The sequence below is a fragment of the Accipiter gentilis genome, chromosome 12 (genome assembly GCF_929443795.1).
Source record: "Accipiter gentilis chromosome 12, bAccGen1.1, whole genome shotgun sequence".
NCBI classification, from domain to species: domain Eukaryota; kingdom Metazoa; phylum Chordata; class Aves; order Accipitriformes; family Accipitridae; genus Astur; species Astur gentilis.
The window spans coordinates 5,591,730-5,617,743 of NC_064891.1; the positions used below are offsets into that span (position 1 = coordinate 5,591,730).

Genomic DNA, 26,014 nt, shown 5'->3' on the forward strand with positions numbered 1-26,014 from the left:
TCAAACAGAAATTAGCAATATACTAGAAGCTGCACTGCAATTTGATTTATGGTAAAAGCAGTCTTCAAACGGATTTGGTTTGAGTGTGTATTTTTGTCTTCTCATGAAATGGGTCCTGAAAATTAGAAAGCCATGTGTGGTGACAGAGGAGGAAAGTGCTATTAATCAAAAACACTTTTGTTCATGTCTTCAAAGACTTACTGCCCCTTTTTCCATTTTTTTATCTGTTCCTATGTTTTCAGTTTAGCAGACATTTATAACCTGAAATGAACTACAGTGGCAGAGTGACTTGTTCAAGATCAAGTGCTTCTACTCCTAAATACTTTCTACGCAGGAATGCTGAATGTTTCTAGAATCAAGATGTCATTTTTTCAAAGTATTGCAAATTAATTAATTATACATTCAATATAATCAATAGTCTTGTATTTAAAAAAGACAACAACAAAACCACATCAACCCCCCCCCCCCAGTGAACCAGTATACTTTTTGCTACTCCAGATACTGAAAAAGATCCAAAAATATGTCAGTCTTGAAATAACCTGATTTGAGAGAATTTGATTTGAGAAAACCAGTTAGACAAAAAAAAGCTGTATGACTATATTGCTGCTTCATACAGAGAAAGAGAAGCAAAAGTAGGTATCGAGCCCGTATCAGTGGATACCAGTCATAATTATAGTATAAAAGTAGTGGTGTTAAAAAAGGATTTCTTTTCCAGCTGTGTTGCCTTAGCCTACAAATACATGAGTAATGGGGGGTTTTGTTAACTAAAGTTCACTGGATTGTTTTGATTAAATTGTGTAGTGTGTGGCTATCTTACTTCTGTAAATAGCAATGGATTGGCATTTCTGTTGAATTTTCTGTGTATTCACTGTTGCTTAAATTTATCTTCTCTGGGAATTAGTATGCTACTTCCATTTGAGCAGGGAATGCGATGTTTTACCTGAAAGGTACTTGCAGCTTTTCTGTAGGGTGGAGGCTGATCAGCGTTACATTAAGGCAGATAATGATAAACAGTTTTTCATCTTTTTCCTGGAAGATGATATGAAAGAGGAAGACTAGCACAAAGATTGATAGTTCCACAAACTAGTCTTTTTGCAAAGCTATGTACCAATGCCCTGACCTTGTGTTGGAGAGCTGCATCATTGCAACAGAAGCATCATCCTGTGCTGTCCAATGTCTGTCATTACTTGGTTGTTTCTCTGTGACTTTCCACTCAGATCTTAATTTCGCTTTCTGATTTACAAGATTTAGTACGGCTGCACTAAGGCAAGGACACTGAGTAAACACTCATGGTTTCTCTTGCCCATGGTTACAAACAAAAGGCTATGGAAATGTGGGGGTTTTTTAGGATACTTGAAAAAAGAAAAAGAATTCTCCACTTGACAGGAATAACTGCTCCCATAAACTCAAGTTGCTGTAGCTTGTACGTTACCAAGGTGCATATATCAATAGAGGAGAAAGAAAAGCAGAGGACTGTTTGTTTCTTCATTACCCTTAGTAACAGTATCATCTGTGCCTTTCATTTTTGTAAATGCATTTTTCGTACACCACAAAAGCTTATGTCTATTCTACAACTCTAAAAACCTAAGCACAAATGGTGTGTGTATGGATACATTTCTGAAAACATCAGGTTTTTATTTGTGTCATAACTTTTATAAAGAGGATGCGAATGTGGACTTTGGAGTGCTTCAGATTGGCAGTATCTAGTGATCTAGACTAGCGTTTAAATTTGATTTAGAACTATGTTTTCCTTATGCAGTACTATATTTTAAGTTCCTGTACATGTTGTATTGAATGTGTGCTCTTGTTTAATCTGTTAGTAATAACATATGATCTATTGCACTCACTGTAAAATGTTTTGAGTAGGTATGTCATATTCTCCTGTCTGTTCATACACTGATATTCTTGGCTTCAGCTTTTGTATCTAAAGCAAAATAATGCCTTCACAGGTTGTATATTCTTTCGCCCAACTTCTTTAGTATGTTAAAATTTGTCCACTACTTCTACAAGTTAGCCAAAACCATTCTGTGTTATTTCACAGACATTTCATAAAGTATGTAGGACTGAGTCGGTGGGGGAGGAGGGGAAAATAAGTGCTTTCTAATTTGTTCCTTTAAGTAGGCTGGCATACACTGTACAAAGATATTAGGTGAATGTTGCTGGTTGCTTGTATTTCAGGATAATTTACTTGGTACGGAAAGACGGTCTTCTAAATGCTTTTGGCACTCTTTCCCCAGCTCCTGCCAGTGGATGGACATCAAACAGTATTAAAACACCTGGAACAACTGCCCCGAGTGAGAAATTTGCAACAGCACCTCAGCTAAATGAGCAAGACACGTTGGTTCAGAGGGCAGAGCATATTCCAGCAGGAAAGCGTACTCCCATGTGTGCGCACTGTAATCAAGTCATTAGGTTTGTATCTTTTCGCTGGGTATATTCTTTGCTGGGTAAAAAACTGTCTGGATGGCCAGGCCCCAAGAGTGGTGGTGAATGGAGTTAAATCCAGTTGGCAGCTGGTCACAAGTGGTGTTCCCCAGGGCTCAGTATTGGGGCCAGTTCTGTTTAATATCTTCATCAATGATCTTGACGAGGGGATTGAGTACCGCACCCTCAGTAAGGTTGCAGACAACACCAAGTTGGGTGGGAGTCGTGATCTGCTGGAGGGCAGAAAGGCTCTCCAGAGGGATCTGGCAGGCTGGATGGATGGGCCAAGGCCAGTTGTATGAGGTTCCGCAAGGCTCAGTGCTGGGTCCTGCACTTGGGTCACAACAACCCCACACAAGAGTGGCTGGAAAGCTGCCCAGCAGAAAAGGACCTGGGGGTGTTGGTTGACAATATGAGCCGGCAGTGTGTCCAGGTGGCCAAGAAGGCCAATAGCATCCTGGCTTATATCAGAAATAATGTGTCCAGCAGGACTAGGAAAGCAATCGTACCCCTGTACTTGATACTGGTGAGGCCATACCTCAAATACCGCGTTCAGTTTTGGGCCCCTCACTACAAGAAAGACATTGAGTTGCTGGAGTGTGTCCAGAGAAGGGCAACAAAGCTGGTGAAGGGTCTAGAGAACAAGTCCTATAAGGAGCGGCTGGGGGAATTGGGATGGTTTAGCCTGGAGAAAAGGAGGCTGAGGGGAGACCTTATCTCTCTCTACAACCACCTGAAAGGAGGTTGTAGCGAGGTGGGTGTCAGTCTCTTCTCCCAAGTAACAAGCGATAGGATGAGAGGAAATGGCGTCAAGTTGCACCAGCGGAGGTTTACATTGGATATTAGGAAAAATTTCTTCACTGAAAGGGTTGTCAGACATTGGAACAGGCTGCCCAGGGAAGTGGGGGAGTCACCATCCCTGGAGGTATTTAAAAGACGTGTAGATGTGCTGCTTAGGGTCGTGGTTTAGTGTTGGACTTGGCTAAGTTAATGGTTGGACTTGGTGATCTTAAAGGTCTTTTCCAACCTAAACGATTTTATGATTCTATTCATCCTGCAGGCTCTCTGACAGCAGGGCTTTGTTTTGCTTTTGTGGTTTTTTGATTCCTTAGTCACAAGTGTTTTAAGGCTTCATTTCAATAATGCAGAACACTGTTTTCATGCATGGTTTATCTAACAAAACTGAGAGTGAGAGTAGTGATGGAGGAAAAACATTGTGAACTGCTAACAATCACAGCCTTACAACACATTTTACAGAGAACCAGAAAGCTGGGTGGAATAGAGCAAAAATAAAACCAAAGAAAAGCAAGCAAGCTAGTTTTCACTTATACACCCATTCCAATAAAATTGAGATTAGCTAATTGGGAACCAATCAGAGAGTATAGTCTTATAAAGACTAAGTTGTCACAAATGTTGATTTATAAACAAGAATTTCTAATTGACAAGAAGAGAAATAGCAGGCTCCATCCATATAAGAAAAGCAAAGAATAGAGGTTTAACATTGCTAGGACTGGATTAATAGTAATTTCCTGCAGTGGTAGATTTCTTTGGTGGGCTCTCTGTCCTTTGGGTATTATGGTAGCTAGTGTCCTTGATTTGTATGACACGAGTAGAAAAGATTAAGCGATACAAACGTGAGTTTTCCAAATGAGATTAAGTTAAATAAATTCTGATGATCCCCTAAGATATGCTATCGTTAGCCAGAATTTCATATGGAGGAAGAATTGAATCTGGGTTACATTGTTCAGTCAGTGATTTCTGACTATTAGTCATGATTGTCTCATCCAGGGAACTGTAATCAGTTTTCATGTCAATGTGCAAATCATCCTGATTTTCATCTACCTTGCATTTTATTTCTTCCCTAAAATAGAGATTTTCTGGGATTATTGGAAGAAATGTATTCTTTTAAAATGTTTTCTTCTTGCTTGTTCAGTCATCTGTGGTGTTGAACTATAAGGGCAAAGTAATGCATTGTAGCACTTCAGTTTTTATTTATCCATGTCCCATGTTTTCAGTGAACAAAGTAGGAGAGCCTGCACTATGTTTTACCACAGTTAAAGAAAGTGACTTGTTTGATTAGAAAACGAGTTCTGAAAAATGAGGAGCTGTGTGAGCTGTATAAACTTCATTCAGTATAATAGAAAATCAGCCTTTCTACCGTGGCTTTTTGTAGCCTCTTGAGCCCTGGCTTGGATTCTGCATCAGAAGATGCAGCTAACTCAATCACTTGATCTCTAGGGGTCAGTTGAGTCCAGCTTGTTTACTTTCATTAGATTTCTGTTCTGATAGTTCACTACCAGTTCAATTAACATTGGATTAATTTTAGAGGACTTTTTGCTAACTGATCTGTGATGTTTTAGAGAAGTTTTTCCTACTTTCACTGTATATGTCAAGGTGATAAAAATACATTATCTGAATCCCCTTGAAGCAACAGAAAAACTTACACAAATTTCCAACACAGGTGCGCATCTTTTCTAATCCAGATTTTTTGCTTCACCAGAAAATGGATGAGTAATATCAAAAAGGTCTACACACTTTTGGATGAGATTAATCTGATTCGTTGAACAGTTTGGCCTGTATAATCATTCTGTCTGTCTTCAGTATGCTGACCTATTTGTTTCCCGGGCTTTGGATTTGTGTCTAGTAACTAATATGCAGGCAACCATGCACTTTCCTTTTTGTTACTACCATTTCAGTTTAAAATTAAAACTGAACATAGCAAATCCACTATATGCTGCATCTTTTATGCAAGAAACTTCAGTGCCTTTCACAGCACCTGTGGTTTAGCAGGGTTCGCTGATGCTCTTTGCCGTGGGGTCTTGCAGCACAGTCCACAGATCACTCCTGAGCAGCCAAGCTCTCATCTCAGCCCTTAAATCACTTGCTGCTACTCCCTGCCTTCCCACTTCAACCACCATTAAAAAGGAGATGAGCTGCTGTCCTGTATATTGTATATTGGTCCATGGAGGAACCTTTGCTCCTTAGTGGATGCATGAGGAGAAAACGCAGAGCCTTACTTGACAGTACTTAAGCCATTGTCACCTATTGTAAGTGACACCTCTTCATGAATAGTAACTGATACCCACATCTAACTTCTTTGTAATTTGCTGGTGGTGTTTAAATCCTTATATTTCTTCATACGTTAAATGACACCACAATTATTAAAAGCAAGCATTGTTTCCTTTGAGGATGAGCTGACGTACATTAATCAATGCCAAATATGCCTTGTGTTCACAGCATACAGTGGATTTGAAAGATTGCAATGGCATTTTGAATTCAAGTTTTAGCATAATTACAGTTCATGGCCTTCGTGGTAGCATTACCTATGAAAAGGTAGGAGGAAGATCAAGTGACACTGCATTGTACATCTGTTTTGAAGCCAAAATGCGTTGTGGAGTTGGTTACTTTACACTCAGGCATAGAATAACCACGGGTGGTTGAAGCAAAACCATTTCTTAGAGACATGTTATAACTTTTTAATATATCTTTAATTATTCATACAGTGATTGACTGAAGATGCCAGTTTTTTCCAAAGCTTCATTAAGTAAGCTTTTCTTTCCATGTCTAAAAGAATCAAAGCTGGAGGAAAACTAAATTTCCCATCATCTACTTGCTGAGATGGTCTGACAAATTTCTGACATTTCCTGATGAAGGTTTCTGATTCCCAGGCAATCGTACTGAGTGGTATAGTGCAGAGTTGGCTCTTCCTTTGAAGTCCAAATGTGTTTTCCCTGGATCTCCATTGAAAACGTATTCTTTGGCATGTCTGCTTGTGAATGATGGTTTGGCTTTGTCACCTTTTCGTACAGCTTAATTGCTTTTAAAGGCAAAAGGGAAAAAGTACGAATGGTGCTTCCCTTCAGCATCTCCTATACAGAAATTATATATCATGACATTTTCAAGTGAGGAGAAAAAGAAACTTTCCAGAGTGTAGACTGTTGTATGGTTAACTGTAAAGTGATTGACCTACTTAGCAGATGTGGAAATCCTTTTGATCTCTCTACCCCCAAATTTCAGTTCTGGCTTGCTATCATAATAAAAACCACATCAGAAGCTAGATTATTGGCATACTAATACATCAGGACCATACTGATGAAGTTATATTTTGCTACGAGTGTAAAGATAGTGAAATTGCAATTATATTCCTTGTACATTACTTACTTCTCCTTCCAATTTGCCCCTATATCATTGCTACATGCAGAACCCAGATGTTTTAGGTGGCTAACAAATTTATGTACCTGGTGATCCTTTGGGGCATAAGATTCTGTAAATACTGTTGCAAATACATCAGAATCCCTTGTAAAAAAAAAAAAAAGTAAAAATAAATTACTACTGTTTGCCTCCATCCGTGAGTTTGGTTCATATGGTCTAGATGGTGATACCAGAAAATCTGTTCAGAAATGCTTAAGCATGTCAAAGTAGCCTGGGATAGAGGCACGTTCATAGCCAACTGTTGCCACTCGGATCATCCCATATCTTTGGGTGGAAGGAACATGGTTTTTTTAGCACCACCTTTAAAAATATGTTCTAGTTGACAGAGGCATGTGGGATTTTTTTTTTGTTTTGTTTTGTTTTTTAATGGGGAAAGAAGGATGAAACCATCTGCAGCCATCTTCCTAGCGTTTCATGCCTTAGCTACTTCCCATCAGGTTGCACAAGTGTAGGCACGCGCTCCCCTTACTCAAATCAGGGCTTTAAACTCCTTTTCAACTTAATGCAGCAAATAAATACCTTTCATTACTGGAAGCTATCGTTTCGATCACAAAAATACGCAGAGACCAGGAACACCTCCAAGTTCTGAATATCGTGTTTTAATGTATTTTACGTGGCAGGTGTTTATTTTTTTTTTCTTTCTTCCACGTGCTTTGGGGCAGCTTTTAAGTCGCTAGTATCATTAAGCTGCAGCGTCAGCTTGACATGTTTAAACTACAGCCTGATTAAAAGTAAAATTGTGTTTAGAAAGCGTTCTTCTGGACACGTGTGCGCAGGGAGCCAGCCTGCTAATGGAACACCTCGGAGACATTGTGCAGGGCACGGCCACAGCTGTCTGGGGACTTTGGGAAAGAAACTCTGTAGATGCACTCTCAGGCTGTTCCCCATCCATCTGGGTTCCTGTGCGCTGTCCTGAATGGCTAACCTCAACATGTCAGAGCTGTAAACTCTGGAGAGCTAAATGCAGCAGATGTTGTAAAAATTCCTTCCCCTCCCGTCACTAGCGAACTTGCTTTCCATTGCAGAGCTAACTGAGCCTATCGTTTCAGTGCAGATGGCCAGAAACTCAATCCTACCTGGAGCTGGGAGAGTCTCTTCGGTGTCAGCCCCGTGTTAATGAATCTGTTAAATTAGCCTGTGCTGACACAGCGCACTGAGAGCACTTTGTTGTACATAAGGGCTTGTATTGTTTGATCAGTACATAACTGAAAGGGCATTGATGTAAAAAGGTGCTTGTAGAGCGACGGAAGGGTATCGGGTTAGGTCAGTGTTTGCACTGCTCAGGCATCCGCTGGGAGCGGGGTCCAGAGAGCTGCGCTCGACCCCAGTTCCCTCCTTAAAGGGCTACGAGCTGCTCTCCAGGAGCCATTTTTCACTGCTTTCTCTCCAATAATCAGAGGCGAATAGAAGAAACTGTTTCAGATTAAATGTGTTCATCATCTCAGAAGGTGTGTGAGTTGTCCTAAATCTGTTTGAGTCCCTTAGCTTTGACTTTTCATCCTGTTGAAAATACATAGCATCTCCAGAGAAAATGTAAAAGAGAAATAAATAATTACCCCCTGCTCTCAATGAAGTTGTCCTCTGTCCTTTGCCTGCTTATATTCCCGTCTTAGAGTCAGTATAACCCTGGAAGCAAATTTTAAGTTGTTTTTTTTTTTTCTTCTCTATTGCTGTTGCTTTGTTCATAGCAAAATCTTATCTTACACAAAAATGTTCTTGTAGGTTACTCTGTTTCCAAAACAATGTTTAGCAACAGGGTGCTGATATTAGTACCTTACACTTTTTTTTTTTTTTCAGTGACGTATAAGATCAGAAAAAAAGTGATGCATTACTGAAAGAATGGCATCTTTACTGGTGTTGCAAAAATGGGAAATCTGGTGAGGGAGGTGAACTTGAACCACAAAGTTCACCTGAAACCTAAATTCTGGAAGGTTAAGTGTTGTTGGGACCTTGGAGGTACCTCATTAAAAGAAATATGTTCGTTAAAGAAATTAGCATGCTGAATATGTTTTCAAATTAATACAGATACAATGGTATATGCCTGGGATTTACGAGTTACAAACTGAGATTTTTTTTGTTGACTGAGAAATGGACAGGTTTATCTTGTCTCTTAACCTTGTTGCATTAGCCAGACAAATGTTATTAAAAGCATCACTGTTTTGTGTTTGCAAATAATAGAGGAGGCTCTGTATTTGGCGAAAATGGTCCTATTTTAACTAGCTTCTGAAGGAAAAGAAGAAAAAAAAACCAACCACCACCACCACCCTCCAGCCCCCCAAAATCCCCCAACAACTGGGATGGGTTATCCTGTAACAAACATGTCAAATAAGGACAGCGATTGAATTTGTCTCACGAGAAACTGATGATATTGGCTCTTAATGGAGTTAAGTCTATTTGAACATTTGTGGCCTTGATACAAATGCACGCTGAAAGACAGCTGATCCTATCACTGAGTCAAATACCTCTCTGCAATAGATGGAAATAACTGGGAACATCCTTCTTCTCCTCTTCCCTAGCAGCCACTTCAGCACTGTGTTTAATGTAGTTCTAAAATAAGATTTCTGAAATGCAGTGAAGCGAAAAGAATTAGTATTTATTGTGGTCAAGTGTTTCTGGGAGATAGTTCAACGGGAATAGATACAGTCAACGCTTGATGCTTTCTTAGAGCCTGTCAGAGGAAAGAGGGATGGAGCAGTATATGTTTGTGAAGAATGTAGTAATGGCATAGAGGTATCGTACGTTAAGCCTACTAACAGCTTTTGCAGGAGCCAAGCCAGGGCATTTGCTGACAAAATCTCTTCTTTCTAATCAGAGGACCCTTCTTGGTGGCTTTGGGGAAGTCATGGCATCCAGAGGAGTTTAACTGTGCTCATTGCAAAACCTCCATGGCTTACATTGGGTTTGTGGAAGAGAAAGGGGCGCTGTATTGTGAGGTCTGCTATGAGAAGTTCTTCGCCCCTGAGTGTTCGAAGTGCCAGAGGAAGATTCTTGGGGTAAGTGACCAGCAAGTGGCCTGTTTTTCAGTGGGAACAATAACCACAGTGTTCAGTGCTTCTCTGTAATGAAATCCCCTTTTATCTGGCCCAGTTTGCATTCTTCCAGACATACTCTGACATAACTTTTTCAGCTCCCGTCACACACAGGATATTTTTTTGGCTCTTCTATTGAGCCATTTCAGTCTCTTTGAGAAAAGTTGCTGTAGTCTCCTTGGTTCTTCCCAGTTCAACTCCTGTTTTCATGAAGCTGTTCTGTAGCTGTTGTGATTACTAGATTTTCTTGAGCAAAATGCTTTTAACTGGGCAGCTTTATACAGAAGGGGGGTGGGAATAAATAATTGTCCTTAGCTGAGCTGAGCACTGAGGAACACGCTGGTTAGCTAGATGTGAAATACTGAAATATTCCCAGTGGCAGCGTAGATAGAAAGATGCGTTATCCTACTCGGCATTAATATTGCTAATTTGAGCCTGCCAGCTGATCGTCCGCTGCTTTACTGCAGACAGCAATGTGTCTGGACTCTTGTGTAACTGGGGTCAAGCAGGGCTCTGGCAGCGCAATTCTCAAGTCATATTTGGCACTATATTGTCTTCCAAAACAACACAGAGCAGCCATTTTCTATGCGATGCCTCCTGATTAACTCTTCACAGACTGGAGGAGACATCAGAGATGCTGCTTTTCTTATTTCAGGGCACTGTTGTGGGTGAGATCCTAATTAAGATGGAAAAGGTGAACAAATGAGTTGTTAAATCTGTCCAACTCTATGTTGAACCTTCCGAAAAATGAAAGGTTGCTTACGACAAATAAGATGTGCCATAAATAAAGCACCTCATTAAGATTAACATCAGAAATTGCATGCACAACCCATTTTCAAAGTAGCAGTAGGAAACAAAGTATTCTTGAAATGAATCAAGTGTGGAGGCTTGGTCACCACAGTCTAGTCATCACATCAAAATAATGTGTTAGTATCACTTTTTCTAATCCCCACAGGAAGTAATAAATGCTTTGAAACAAACTTGGCATGTTTCCTGCTTCGTATGTGTGGCCTGTCATAACCCCATCCGCAATAATGTCTTCCACTTAGAAGATGGCGATCCCTACTGTGAGACGGGTAAGAAGCAACACAACCAAAGTTTACTGCGGCTGCGCGGGGAAGCAGAGCTCGATAGGGTTGGAAAAAAAATAGTAATTCCTTTTTCTCAAGCTTCACTTGAGAAGAAGTGTCCCAGCAAATTCATGTAACTTTGATAATGTCAATTCAAAGCAGCAACAAGTGCTGTAGACACTCTGAGTTTGCAGCAGGAGGATTTGGTGAGAATTTCTTCATTGGCTTTGGCAGGAGCAGGCTTCTTGTCACTGGTTTTACTTGTTTGTTCCTGTTAAGCCCTCAGCTGTAGGTATCAGTGATATAGCAAAGTGTTAATTTTAGGGTGACTTTCTGGCTGGCTTTAAAATAATCTGGAGTTTATGTAAATCTGCTTATTTACTAACCAAGCAAATGCTAGTGGAATAATGTGGTTTACTCTGAATTATCTTATTCACAGCTGGGAGGGACTTCGAAGAGTAAGCAGTCTGCCCAGGAAGTTTTTTGCAGGATCAGGGATAACATCTGTTGAACATAAGCTTGGGATAAAAAAACTAGGCTGTTGGGAAAAATACAGTGATATGATTAAAAGCTTGATGAGCAGTATTATGTGAAAGATGCAGCTTAGAAGTTCAGAGGGATTCTGGTTTGGTTTTTAGTACTTCCAGCTAATTGTACCTTTTTTTTATTAATATGAACAGGTTTTATTTATGTTGGTTTCCCAGTTTGCTTAAAACTTTCCATGTACCCTTTTGGGCTAGGAAAGAAACAGTATTTGTAAAACAATTCCCGCAAAAGGGAAAAGACACAAAATTGTATCAAAATTGTCTATTTTCACACTGCATGCTGTTTACATCAGTGTTAGAACTGTCTGTCAGACCTTTTCTGTGTTTTTCCTTCTACTGTAAGGAGCATTGTAGTTTAACTAGAGGTGGAAGTGGATTGACCAGGAAGAGATATAGCCCAAAATCCTAGTGACTTGTTTGGAGCTAAGATTTCCTTCTGGGTTGATTCCACAGTTGTTCGCAGCGAGTGCCATGGAGAGTGCTAGGTACTGAAAGGATGAGGAAAGCAGGCAAAATTTATCCAAAATTTCTCTGTCAGAGCAGCTTTAATGAGGTGTTAGCTGATAGGAAAGGATGCAGTAGGTTATTGCTCACTCAGTGACAGAAGTAGGGTAATGTGTTGCTCCTATTGAGTTTGTGGAGCAGCAGGGGAAACGGATATATAAGCAGCATCCTCCAGTGTGACAGCATGGTGAAATTTCATCCTGAAGCAATCCGAAGCCTCTAATCTTGGAACTATTTGATAATTCAAAAATAGTACTGGAGGAATCGATAACTCCCCTTTGTGTGGAAAGCTTGTGACCGGGTTTGTTTTGCTAATGTTGAATTCTTGTTCCTGCCACCAAATGACCCGTATGTTGTGCGGTGCATTGATTTGTGCTACTGTTAGAACTCCTGTGCACAAATGCACACTTTTCTTTACTGTGAGCAGGAAACACTGGGATAAAATGTCAAGAAAATTACTCTTCTCGCAAAGTTTATTTCTGAGATAGAAAGTTGCTAGCACAAGTTAATGTAGACACATTCTGTGAGGTGTTATTGGCAGTGATACATTGTAATGGCTCTGGCTCTCTAACTAGATGTTAATTTGAGATATATTCATTCCTCAAAGACTTTCAGTCCAGCTGGAGTTAAGAGTCTATGACTAATTTTAAAGAAATGAGGAGTAAATGTCACTGCCAACTTTCCTTCTTCCTAGTGCAAAGGAGGGTTCTAATTTTAAATCTGTATTTGAAATTATAACAGCATCAGCTATTAGTATTAAGAGGGTTTAATATACAAAACGTTCTGGTTTTGGATGTTGATGCTAAAAATTAACTGAAAAGTGTAGATATCTACAACTTCAAACTTTGTTTAAGTGCAGAGTTAGTAACCTGGTTTTGAAAATGCTGTGTGCAGGAAGCATTGATATGTGACTGTACCAGAAGTCTGCCTTGGAAGCCTTCTGTGGTATTGCAATTCAAGCATGCAAAAGAAAGCTGATGCCCTTCATTCTGCCTTATCTATTGCCCTTTCTTCAGAAGAAAAGCCAATAAACTTATCAACACAAACCACAGGCCAACTTACAAAAGGCTTTAACTACTGGCACCAGGAAAATATCAGTGGAAGATTCTGTATGAACATGGGTGCAAAGAGCTGAAACAGTATGGTCATGAGACAGTGTCCTTCAGGGGTTTTGCACAGATATGTTCAACTATTTGACATTTACATTGTCTTTTTTCTGCTTAAACACTTGCAAATTCATCCCTGTAGCATGGATAAATGAAGGTGATTGGTGAAGCTCTTTCTTGCCACTGGCAGCCATCAAGGGTTTTGCTTTTCCAGAGCACTTGTGTTCCCTGTCCAGCTGAGATGCCTCCTATGATGATGCTTTTTGAGGTCATCATACAAAACACTATCTAAACCAAAACAGGACTTTTCTCTTGGGCTTGACTCGTGATAAGCCTCTGTTGGCTCTGCTACAGTAAGCACTAGAGCTTCAGCAGATCTGTATAATCTAGTAGAGAAACAAAATCTCCTTGTACCCCACTTGCCACTCCTTATAAGTCTCCTTGAAAACAACCCCTGGCAACTAATTTCCCTGTCAGAGGCAGCGTGTGTTACTATTAAGGATGGAGTCCAAAGCTTCATTATGGTTGTCATACTGTCTGTAGATCATCTTATGAAGACGTAGAGTTGCATGACAGTACATATTTGCCATGGTAGTGTGCTGATCCCAAATTCTCTTGTGTTACAGCACTAATGCTGTTGTCTTCTGTGCAGGAAAAAAACCCATTTCCTTCTTTCTTAGAATGGGGTGTTTGAGAGTTGAAATAAGTGGAAAAGATGAGACAACTTGGGGTGAAATTTAGATTTGCAGAGGTGGACAGTGAAGGGCTGTGATGACTTGTAGCCCCTGAGGTGGCTCTATGCACAGAAAGGAGGGTGTCACACACTGAGACCGTGGGGATGGGGGTGGGTGCCAGTGCCTGCCACCCAACTTTACACATATATTTTATCCTCCTAGTCTGCCCTGCTCTCTCTTTTTGAGCTTTGCAGTTGGTGGGGAATATGAACAGTTTGATGCCCTTCATTTTGGTCCCTGCTCTCTGAGTCTGCTGAAGGAGCTTTTCTCTGCTGACTCCAGGAGAGCCTCCAGTGGCACCAGGCCAATTCTGTGCCTAAAAATGAATGGTGCAAATACCCCTTCAGTGATTCCAGTCACCAATAACCATCCTGACACCCTACTGAAACTTTTTGTTAAATGCAATAAATGTATTGCCTAAAGCCTCTGGTTTGGTTTTGATTTGGGTTTTTTGTGGGGGTTTTGAGGTTTTTGTGTTTTGATTTCTTTTTTTTTTCTTTTTTTTTTTTTTTTTTTTTATTTAAGCCATGTAATAAACTCCAGTGACTAGAAAACTATTCTGACCTGATCCAAATTGCTGGAGTCTGTTTAGGACAGAAGCCTAATGGTTACATGATTTTGTGTAGTGCAGTCTAGGGTAAATATTGTGCCAGAATGTAGGCAGGAGTTTGTTACTCACTGAGGAGGTCTGTCATGTGGACAGCCAGGGTATGCTTTCAATGCAGAGCTGGAGAGAACATAAGGAACATGTATAGCCTGCATGGGTGCTCTGCAAGGAGTGCATTTCCCCTCCCAAGCATGCTATTGATCTCAAGGAAATGAAACACCAGGAAGATGGAAGCATTGCTCACTCGAAAGGATAAGGAAGGGGCTGAGAACTGAATTAGTGAGGAAAGGAGGGCATCCCGGTCTTTCAATCTAGGAGCTCTTTATTCAGTGTGCCCAGTATTATAAAACTCGACAAGTGCAAACCCACTGCAATTGAAAGCAAAGGCACAAAGGTTTCAGAGGGTCAGTCTTGGTTTTCTGCATATGCTTCATCTTTAAAATCTGTTTGTATTTATTTGCAGATTACTATGCCCTCTTCGGTACTATGTGCCATGGCTGTGAATTCCCCATTGAAGCTGGAGACAGGTTTCTTGAAGCTCTGGGCCACACTTGGCATGACACTTGCTTTGTATGCTCAGTAAGTAAAGCTAGTCTACATTTTAAACAAACCCATGGCAGCAGTGCTTGTGCTAACCTGACCCATGTGGGAGTTAACAGCTATAGCCTCTTTCAATCCTCTGAGCCCAAACAAAAAGCACTTTCCCAGTTATTTGGAAGGTGTGTTGCTATTGTGAGCCTTTGGCACCAGTCCAGAGGAGTTGGCCTGGATTGCAGCCATGTGTCCTAGCATTTAACCCTTGATGTTTACTTCCTCGGAGCAAGCGTTGAAGGCCATACAGGAATGGGCAGCGTTCCTAAAGTAGCAAGAGTGCTTCTGACATAAAGGCACTGTAGCCAAAGTATCACCTGCTAATATTGTATGACAAAAAAAACCCCTTCCAATCCTAATGGCTGGATGGCTTTGGTTTTTTTTAAATGCTGAGCCTAACTCTGCTCCCAGTCAAGAACCTGTTTACTTAAAGAAAGGAAGGTTATGCTTACATCAACCATTAGTATTACATCAAAAAGAGTATCTCTAACAAAAAGGTAACAACTCTTACTGTTTGAATATATTTGTGCATAGAACAATGCCATGATTTGGCATTCTGAATAATGTATGGTGTCATACATCCATCTGAATTGAGTGATCTTTTCTTTTTTTATCCCATTTCAGGTATGTAGTGATAGTCTGGAGGGTCAAACTTTCTTCTCCAAGAAGGACAAGCCACTATGCAAGAAACATGCTCACTCTATCAACATCTGATGCTTGGAGCTCATCTTGTGTAACAAATGTACTTAGCAGAAAGAAAGGTTAAAATGTCCGTGTTAAATAATTGGTTAAAAATATTTATCTATGATTTTCTAGAATGGAAGAGAGACGTGAAAACTTGTGGAGGGGTTGTACACTAATTTTTGGAGCATTTATCAGTTAGGGTTTTGCTTCATAACAAGATAGGAATTAGGAATTGCACCCAAGCCAAATGATTACAGTGCCTTTACCTCTACACTTGGAACATTATTATTGGTTTCATGATTTTATGACCATATTTATATCTGCTTCAGTATAAGCAAAACGTCCATAAAAATAAATACCCGATATTAGAAGTCTTGGTTTTGCTGCTATTCAACAAATAAAAGGAGATCAGCTTCAGCAATCCAGATCACTTTATTGTGCTGCTTTTTTAAAGTGTGTCTAGAAGTATTGCAGCTCAGGTCCATTAAAAGGAACTCAAAGCAAAGATAACATTACACAGAATATATAGTTCAACAACTGATATTTTTATCTGATACTCATATACATGAAGCCTCCTGCACAATTACATGTACCTGTGCCTTTGCAGTTAAATCTCTGATGGGTCTGCAAAGGACAGAGATTTTTTACAAAGCAGTTAAGTGGGGTGGTGGCTATGCTGGTAAACAAGAATAGTTTAGAGATGCCACTTCAAAAACGTAAATGGGATACTCTTCCTTAACTCATGTAATACCAGAACACTAGCCAAAAATACCTGCTAGTTAAGGTGTGTTTGACAGGATAGAAATGTCAGAGCAGATCTTAAAAATAAGGGAGCAAGGAGTTACACTCTTATGTTTGCAGTTCAGGTTTTAGGTAGTTTTAAGTGCCTCAGAAAGGGGAAATTGCACTGACTCTGCAGGTAACAGTGGTTTATATCAAGTATGTGAGATTGGTGTTGAATGAGGGAAACTGAAGTGCAACTGAGGACATTGTTTTTTCTCTCAGTACATTCTTTACCATGTAGCTCATGAGTATGTATATTGGTGGTGTGCCAGGCAGTGTACCAAAAACTTACTTTCTTGCTCAGCTGTTATGATTTTTATTAGTTTAGGTTTTATTTCTCTCTTTTTTTCTCCGGAAGTAGGGAATATCTTGTTGAATAATATAATGTTGTTAGGCAGCTCAGTATCTCTCAGTTCTTACAAGGGAGCAGAGAGACAATGCTGTCATTATGCATTTACTGTGAGCCAGGAGACGTAGCCAATTCTGTGGCTGGATTTGAATTTGTCCTCCCCACAGAGAGTCAGCGCAAGACCTGTGCACCAGCTAAGTCCCACTTAACTTCAAATTAAGCCTTAAATGATATGGAGCAATTTTAGGCAGATAGGGAAGAGTTGGTAACCGTTTGCATAGGGTGAATTTTGCTCCAGCAGAGTTGCACAACAGGGAAGGGGGCCCTCTCAGGGCCAGATCAGATTCCTGAAGAAAACTGAATTTCTGTGCTATTTAATTCAACTGGGATGTCAGGGCTGAATTGTTAGTCTTTAGTGCTCTTTCCAGTAGACATTAAAAACAACCATTTACTGGTTTTGTTGTTGTGGGGGTTTTGTTGGGTTTTTTTTGTTGCTGTTGGGTTTTTTTTTTAATGATACAAAGGACAGGTTCATCCATAAAACCATGGGGAAAATCACAAAAAAATTGCCATGGTTGAGTAAAGCAATTGTAACAAGGAACGTCAACAAAAGAGGGGGAAAGAAAGCCAAAATTGCTGTGCTGAAATATTAAAAGATATTTGGCTTTCTTATTAATTCAGCAAGACAGGTTCATGTTGTGGGGCTCTTTGACTTTACTTCCCAAAGTTGTTTTTCTTCAATACTACCACGTTTCTGTTTTTGAAGTTATGGTGGTACAGAAGAAATGGCATAAAGCTGTTTAAAATGTTTACACTCTTGTAGATGTACCCTTTTGTGAGTTTGGCTGAAAATCAGAAGGGTAGAAGCAGACTGAACAAGAGATGGTAACATATGAGCCAGGTTGCTTTTGAAATTAGGTGGAATGAGGAGAAATGAGACCTAGAGGCTAGGTTTCAGTGGAGCTATATTGCACATGCATGAGGAAAGAGGATGGGAATGCACAGGATGAGGCGTACAGTAATTTCTGCAATTCAAACCTCGCTCTTTTAAAGTAAGATAGAAACTTTACAGTTTTTCATTGTTCTTAAAATCAAATTGAATTTTGTTTAGTTTCATAATTTTAATTGGAATTATATTTCCTAGTCCATATGCTCTAGGGTTTGAAATTTTGCAGTTAATGAATTTGAGGACAAAAGCTTGAAAGGCTCTGATAGTACTGCTTCATTTAGCTGCTTTGCCTTTTAATTTTTGCTTTTATCTATTTGTTTAAAATTTAAAAGGAAGCATAGAGTCACTGATACATAATGAATATTTAATGGCTCTACCAAATTATATAGATCAACTAAAAGGAACATAATTTTTATCGTTATTTTAATAAGTGAGATTTTAGTAGAGCACTTTATAATAATGCCATATATCTCACTGAATATTTATTACCTTTTTTTGTTTAGGACTATTTCATACTGGTATCTTTGTACTTTGTTTTATTTGTTAGCCTGCATATTTACCTCTAGAATCTTTGATGTGTAAGTGTCTGTATGTGTATGTATTTATAAGTACTTCTCTGCACATGCACACATATGCATGTACATTGAGAGACATAGGTATATATGCACATATATATACGTATATTTGACTGCAGACTTGACGTAGTGAAAAACCGGCACCGTTCAGTCATCATTTGGGGATTTTGTGATACTTCCAACTAATTTTCATACAACACGTATAGCATTCATGTTTTGAGGGAACATTACAAAGTCAGGAGAGACATGTTAGTAACCTAACTACTGTAGTTTTTTGCATGCATTTTCAGTCAGTAATTATTTTTCTTCCAAAACTGCCTGTAAGCAAATCGGGTTTAACTCTGTTTGAAGGTAGAAGGTCTTTGTAAGTGAATAATTGAATCATGATGAAAGTTTCAGTATATTGTAACTAAATAATTCAGAATTACGTGTAAATATAAATGCTTAATATAACAATACAATAAACTTAAAAGTAAAAGTTAAGTTGTGGTTCAGTGTGTGTTGGTCTGTTCAGTTGTGTACCTGTTTCTTCATGGAGCTACTCGCATCATCTAGCCATATGAGTGGCTTTGCAAACAAGAGTAAAAAGGGGAACTACACCAATTCACAGATTACTTGTTTGGAATTCCTTTTTTTTTTTTTTCCCCATTGTTTTACGCTAAACAACCAGCTGTTAAGTCCTGGTGATTTCCTTGCCTGTGGCTAATAGTCCTTGGCATCAAATTTTGGCTGTTTGCAAATTTAATTATAATTAAAAACCCAAACCAAACAAATAAACCCAACACAGCCCCCTCAACTCTCTATCTGTCCTCAGTTGTTTTGTGGTTGTTGGATGTTTTCTTCTTCTGAATCATAGTCAGTAAAAGAAAGTTGTGATTGTACACATGAATAGATATCATTTGAGTTGCTTGTTCTTCAGGTTTTTTTTGGTTGAATGGAGGTCTGCTTTATGGAAAAGGACTTGAGGGTCCTGGTGGACACCAAGTTGACCATGAGCCAGTGATGTCTCCTTTGTGACAAGGAAGACCACCAGCCTCCTGGGGTCCGTTAGGTGGAGCATTGCCAGCAGATTGAGGGAGGTGATCCTTCTTCTCTGCTCAGCCTTGGTGAGACATATCTGGAGTGCTGGGTACAGCGCTGGTCTCGCTAGTACAAGAGAGACACGGACGTGCTGGAGTGAAGAGCTAGGAAGATGGTTAAAGGCCTGGAGCATTTGCCATACAAGGAGAGGCTGAGAGAGCTGGTACTGTTCAGCCTGGAGAAGAACAGGCTCAGGGGGACCTCATCCATGTGTATAAATATCTGGAAGGGGGAGTAAAGACGATGGAGCCAGACTTGGTTCAGTGGTACATAGTGACAGGACAACCGTGAGGATTGGTCAAACACTGGGACAAGTTGCTCAGAGAGATTGCAGAGTCTCTGCCCTTGGAGATACTCACAACCCAACTGGACACGGCCTTTGTACTAGACAAGGTCCCTTAATTTCCAAAGGTCACTTCCAACCTCGGTGAGTCTCTGATTCTCCATCTTTTCTCAAGGTGGAATGAAAGATGAAAATATGGTATTGAACACTGTAGAACATGTAACAATGGAAAACTCAATATTGGCCAATTCCTATTTATTTGCTACCTTTACTTCATTCTACTGCCCATCTAGAATACTTTGCAATGCTTGTTTAGAAGCATTTAATATTTTTCCTTAGTTGAGACTGTTCAAGGAACTATTGCCTGCTCTGGCAAGCATTATCTGGTACTGTACTTAGCCTTGGCACACAACAGTCTCCACTTTCAGCATGGGATACTTAACTGTCTACTATAACATGGCCAGTTACTTCATGATAACACCAGCCTGGTAAGACTCTCCTTAGCTGAGTATCTCTTAACTAGGCAAATGCACTGCTGTTTTCTACCTTTATTTACACAAGCAAAGGAAAACAGTGCACACAGCTCTATAAAATTTAGAGGCAACTTTACAGAAAACTTGCCTTCCCTCCAGTGTTTAGGCTATGGATGAGACAAATGCAAGTCTATTTGCAAACAGTATATTAAACTCCAGAAGCCAAACTTTTAAAAGCATCAAGTCTGCATTTGACGTTTTAATGGCAAAGGTTTGGTTTCTATCAATCACAACGTCATGTAACATTAAAATGCACCGACAAAAAAAAGAGAACTGTCATTCATTCATTAAAACACTGTAATCCAGTGTAAGATTTATAGGCTTAAAACTCAACGGTGTGTTTTCACAATAAATCCACTTTCACTGCTCAGCACAGAACAAATCTCTCTGTCACTCAAAATGTTTGCTGGTCAAAATGCCCTGTATGAGATCTTCAAAGGGTTTTTCACAAAATTGCATATAAATCCTTTTACCAGCAAAGGCTTAATTTAGGTTCGAGTTTTACTTTCTCAGGACATTGGTTAATATCTTGTGCTCAGACAAGATCTTGGTTATATCAGAAACACATAGGGCCCTAATTTATTATTAGCAGTCTGGTGTTAATTAGCGGGAATTACCAGAAATAGTTTGCTTGATGGAAATTTATTATGGGATCACACTTTACTGATGGCAAAATAGGAGTCACTGAAAGAGTGCAGCTCCTTCTCATAACCAACTAATTAATAAGGTGCCAAAATTCCTCTGAGAAGGGTTTGGTCCTAACTATGGGAACCTCACAGAGCAAATGGTTCCTGTGCAGTATTTAAAATTTAAAAGAGGAAAAGAGAGAGGAGAAAAAGCTGCCCAGCAGAAGTCTCAAAAGTGGTACAGCTTTTTCTTGAATTTATGAAACAAAATATTTAGCTGTGTTTCCAAGCTCATTAAAGAATTGCTTTTCCCAGACAGAAAAACAACAGCTAGTTTATAATCTCATTTGGTATGCTTGAACTTGGTTTTCAGTTTTACTTGTGCATACTGTACACTACTGCTTGTAATTTTATGAATTGGGCTTATAATGAGCTTTTATATTGCTCTTTATTGCTTTGCCTAAAGATCTTTTTCATTATCATTTGCCATGAAAGTTGAGGTTGGCATAGATAGGAAATTTGTGTTGATGACTGAAAAATAGAGCAAAGTATTTACATCTCTGATAAGCCCAAATCTAGCGCGTATATGGCAGTTTGGGGACAGAAAACCCCTGTCTGTTGTTAGGGGTCTGTTGAAAGTTTTGTGTCAGAATGGCATGTTATAATAAGATGGAGTGCAAGCAAAAATGTGTCTAAAGAAATTTTAAATCACTATGCTAAAATTTAAATATTGCTGATTTGGAAAAATATTTTCCATAAGATTTTTTTTTTTTTCAAAAATATTTAAGATGGTAAGGTATGCAAGTTGTAATAACAGGCTTTTGTATTTACACTGGAAATACCTTAAACTCTTTTAAAATATCTAGTGTTTGGGGTATGTTTTAAAAGTTTTCTCCTATACTGTGAAACTAAGGGTTGTGTCATTGTGCTCTGACTAATATTCACACTTTCCCTAGGATGACAGTTACTTCCTTTTCAGTACTCATGTACTCATGGCTTTGCTTCCCATTTTTCTTACTGTTGGGCAGTGCCGTTGTTTGTTTTAAAGTATTTCAGTACAAGATAATCCTGTCACATGTGTCCCTTATTTCTCTTTGTGATGCATCAATGAAATGTCAAATGTTCCTTTGGTAAATATAAACTTGCACTAAATTTTGGCACACTTCTGAAGTGTCAAGTTTTCCCACCCAGAAGTTTCCGCTGGAAAAACAGCTCAAGATACTAGACCAAAGCAGTAATTCTATCCTACATAAACTCTTTCTTTCCCTTGAAATCCATCAAGCAGAAGGGAAACACATGAAAACAAGTGTAGGGCCAAAATCATTGAAAACCTAAGCAGATACAGCCTCACTGATTTCAACTTATTCCCCTCCGAATTAAAAATGACTGGTATCAAAGCTGTGTTAATTTTATGCTTACATTTGCCCAGTGAGTGAGATCAGAATTAAACAAGGATCTGGGTCCTTGGTTTTAGCAGGATTTCCATTAAGTGTCACAAATCTACTTGAAGGAATGCTCTCATTTGGTAGATGACAAAACAGTTGAGTACCACGCTACCCAGAGACAGGAACATCACTACAAGAAATAATACTGCTTCCTAATGGTGTATTTCATTTCTCAAATCTCGGATGTTGAGTATCTCTGGACGAACCATAACAGGCTAGGTAAGAAAGTGAAAATCTTTCCCTGATACTAATCTGCCTACACTGGTACCTTGCTGATTCAATTAAATTTAATTGAATTGTTATACACTTCCACTGAAATAGAACATAAAATTTTTGTACTCATCCTGTGCTTGGATCAATATTGTCTGAGAATAAAAAGGATGGTAAATTAATAAATGATTTGGCTCCGCATGAAAAATGAACTATTGGCATATTGGCATTTGCACTAAGTCGAGGTACTCTTTGTAGGTTTTAGCCATATCGGCGTTCTTCAGCTTTTCTTGCCATTTATGTTCTCCTAGCAGCATTTCTCCAAACTATGTAAACCTTTCAAAGTGTCCTTTAAGGGTGGATTGAAAATTATTCAGATCTCTCAAAAATTACTGGAGTATATGTTTTTTTAAATTCACTTCCGTTATTGAAATTGTTGATCATGACACATAAAGCAATCACTTACCCTCTCCTTCTGTGTGCAAAGCATAAATTACATTTTATAGGACAGGACTTTTTTTTACTATACAGTGTGTTTTTCCTTGTATGTTCTCAGCCTGTGCCTGTTGGAGGCAGGTAGAGTATAAAATAGAGCAACTTATTATTTACAGCACCTAGGGTCCAATCTTGGACTTATACTTGGCCTTAAACAACCCCAGTGAAGTTAATCTGCTACGTGACTTTTTTTTCCCCATGTGGTACCCACTGACAATCAGTAGAGGATTACTGGGAAATTCTGACCAGTGTCTGACCAATATCTGGAGAAGCAAACAGGTTGGTTTTTCTCTGAAATAATTCGGTCTGTATCAATGGAAGTAAAATGACACTGCAATAAGGCTACAAATAAATCTGGCATGTTCTTCCTTATTTATTTATATATTTTCTCAAGTATGTGGCTAATCAAGTGGGTTTTTTCCCACTTTTAATAGAATGCATCTCATAGTTGGCTAGAAGATCCCTCTGCAAAATTTGGAGAGATGTTATTTTTTGATGCTTTCCTTTTTCATTTATTCCAAGTGGATGTCTGTCATGTCTTGCTGGAGATCAGTTTCTGAGGATGCTCTGATAGTGTCTGTGATAACTCCCCCCCCCCAAAATAGCAATAGCATATTTTCCTGCTTAAAGTTTGTCTTTTACAAGGTCCCTAGAGCTTTAGCATAGGTTTCCTCATACCATATTCATATTGTAGGCAGTTACATAATGGTAGTAGGAGAATCTTGTATTTTTCTGCTCAATGGCAATTAGCATTCAAGGATTGTGGTGTATTGTGGGAGCATTGGATCGCTAGTTAGGCAATGTTGTGGTACTACCGTGAAACCAAGAGTTGTAATTTGGAACTTGATGTGATAGATGTGGTAATCATAGTGCCACTACACAAAGGGTGCAAACAGTTAAATGAAAAGCAATATATGGGAGCTGTGGATTATGACCTGCATCCAGGCTCCAGCTCCTTTCCTTGCATAGGTCCTTCTGCTGCAGAGATCTTGGCAGAAGCAGCCAGCCAGGCCACTTCGTCCCAACAAACACCCCTACTTGCTGTCTCTGTTGTTCATCTCCCATCCCTCTGCCCAGCAGCACCCTGGTGACACTGAGCCTTTGCTCTCCTACATCCAAAGAGCCAAAAATACATCTTTGGAAGCTTATGTATAGGTCAGATTTTTAAGTTAAGTTCAGGGCTAATCACTGTTGAGTGTGAGCATGAGTCTATCAATATGTGTATGAGTTAACAAAGAATTTGTTTTTCAGGGAGCACGTTGAGAGAAGACTACCTTCTTCATGGCAGGGGTTTGCAAAATCGACCAGGGTGGAAACTGGCACTCCAAATTAGTTCCTTTGAACAGTAATAGTGTTTGCTATTCTGGCCTTCATGTTTTCCCATGATATATGGTAAGGTGCTGTCTTGCTCTTGGAAGGAAGAAAAGGCGTGCTGGGCAGTGATTTTTAGTTGTGCTTTCAGTCACTGTACAGGTAGAAGGGAAAAGCAAGGTGCAGGGGGGCCAGGAGATGGGGCACAGTGATAGGAGGAAAGGGGAGGTGACAGTAGGAAACAGTTTGGGGTTTAGAAAAAGGGCAAGAGCTTGTAGGAGTCATGCCATTTTGTCAGTTGTTTCTTGTCAGAGGTTCATGTGAGCATGGTCTGAAGAAGGGGAATGACTGGGGGGGCAAGGTAAAACAGCAGGCAGGAGCTGAGGTTGCTCCTAAAGGCAAAGCTTATAGCCTCGTGGCAGCGGACTTTTCTTCTCTCCCTATTCTACATTTATATTCATCACCAAATTGTGCTCATTTTTCTTCTGCTGGCTTTTTTCTTGGAGGTTGAATAGCTTTTTCATGCTCATGATGTACTTGGGGGGACAAATAAATCCTTTTTTGTCATCAGCTGATCCTGGGCTACCAAGAGGCTGAAGCAAGTGTTGTTTAACATTACCAGGGCCGGCAGATGCTTCAAATTACACTGTCCCATCCTGTGCTGTCTGTAGGCAGCAGCCCTATCTCAAATTCCCCCAGGGCTTTGCTTCTCTGAGCTTCTTCCAGCTTCTGGCATGGCCACCTCTGCTGAAGTCCACTTGGAGATTTTACAGAGCAGCTCCATGGGTCTGTGAGTGGGAAACACACCTCGAGCTGCTCCCCATAACTCGCAGGGGATGAAATGGACTGGAAAATCTCATCCAATTGTTAAAATTAAGCTTTTTACCTATGGCTATGTGCAAAGTTGGAGCTGCTGTTCTCCACATGCTGTTTAACATGCTGCGCAAGGGAGCACTGAGTGTCTGAGCTAACCTGTGCCCCAGTGCGAGGGGCATCCAGCTACTCTGGGAGCTGACAAATTTCTGGAAGCTCTTTGCTGTAGCTCATGGTTAAACAAATCCATCGCTTCTTCCAGTCTGTGGATTACGTACCTTGTTCAGCACTACCCCAGTGCATAGATTTCATATCCTCCTTCATGTCAGACAGAAATTAATAATTTCATGAGGATCCACAGAGATAGTCTGCAGTCTGATACCCTGCTTTGTCATTTTTGTCAGTGCTGCCTTGTTTAGAGTTCCTGTCCATCTAGAAGAGCTCCCTGGCCCTTCCCCTCCTGCCTGCTACCAGCTCCAGCAGAATTTGTAGCTGGGTGGGCGGGGATGGGGGACTCAGAACAACGGTGGTCCCTCTATCAGGATGCAGCTTGTGCTGTGGCCGGCGGCGGTCCTGATGGTTACCTGCCCCAGCTGCTGTTTGAAATGGCTGCAGGCGGCTGGGTATGAGCTACAATTTGACCTCGTGGTGGCTGGTCGATGAGGATGCTGGAGGAGGGAAACACCTCGCCTCTCGCAGTCCTGGGCATCCCCTGCCTCAGCCAAGCCGGTGTCCCGGACCATGGATGGAGGAAGCCTCCAGGAGCTTTTGCTTTTCCGTCCTTGTCCAGGTTTGTTTCTCCTGGGGCACATCCAGCCCCAGTTGGCTCTTATGAGGCAGGGTAGGGATGGTGCTCTGAAGAGCACAGGGGATGAACCTGCAGCACGTTTTAATGCGCATTCAGTGTTTGGGGGTGAAAGACATAGCTTAGCCCAGAGAAGTGTATTTAATCATAGGGCAAATGGAAAAAAAAAAACACCAACAAGGCAAACCCAAGTGTTTAGCCATCAGTGTGTTCTCTGTTATTCACAAATGGACTTGGTAATGTGATTGAGT

At 40.1% G+C, this 26,014-nt stretch overlaps 1 protein-coding gene across 9 annotated transcripts in view; it reads left to right on the forward strand.

Moving 5' to 3' along the window:
* PDLIM5 (PDZ and LIM domain 5) overlaps positions 1 to 18,643 on the forward strand; it is a 135,122-nt gene extending 116,479 nt beyond the window's left edge. For 7 of the 9 annotated variants that reach the window (XM_049815432.1, XM_049815431.1, XM_049815434.1 and 4 more), the window contains 5 exons: positions 2,238 to 2,412; positions 9,449 to 9,629; positions 10,621 to 10,741; positions 14,695 to 14,810; positions 15,447 to 18,643. In XM_049815432.1, the coding sequence (XP_049671389.1) occupies positions 2,238 to 2,412; positions 9,449 to 9,629; positions 10,621 to 10,741; positions 14,695 to 14,810; positions 15,447 to 15,536 (683 nt within the window). In that variant the 3' untranslated portion in view covers positions 15,537 to 18,643. Of the gene's footprint in view, positions 1 to 2,237; positions 2,413 to 8,433; positions 8,514 to 9,448; positions 9,630 to 10,620; positions 10,742 to 14,694; positions 14,811 to 15,446 lie in introns of those variants that run through there. The other 2 variants (XR_007507857.1, XR_007507858.1) reach the window with 2 other exon arrangements.
* The last annotated feature ends 7,371 nt before the right edge of the window (positions 18,644 to 26,014 follow it).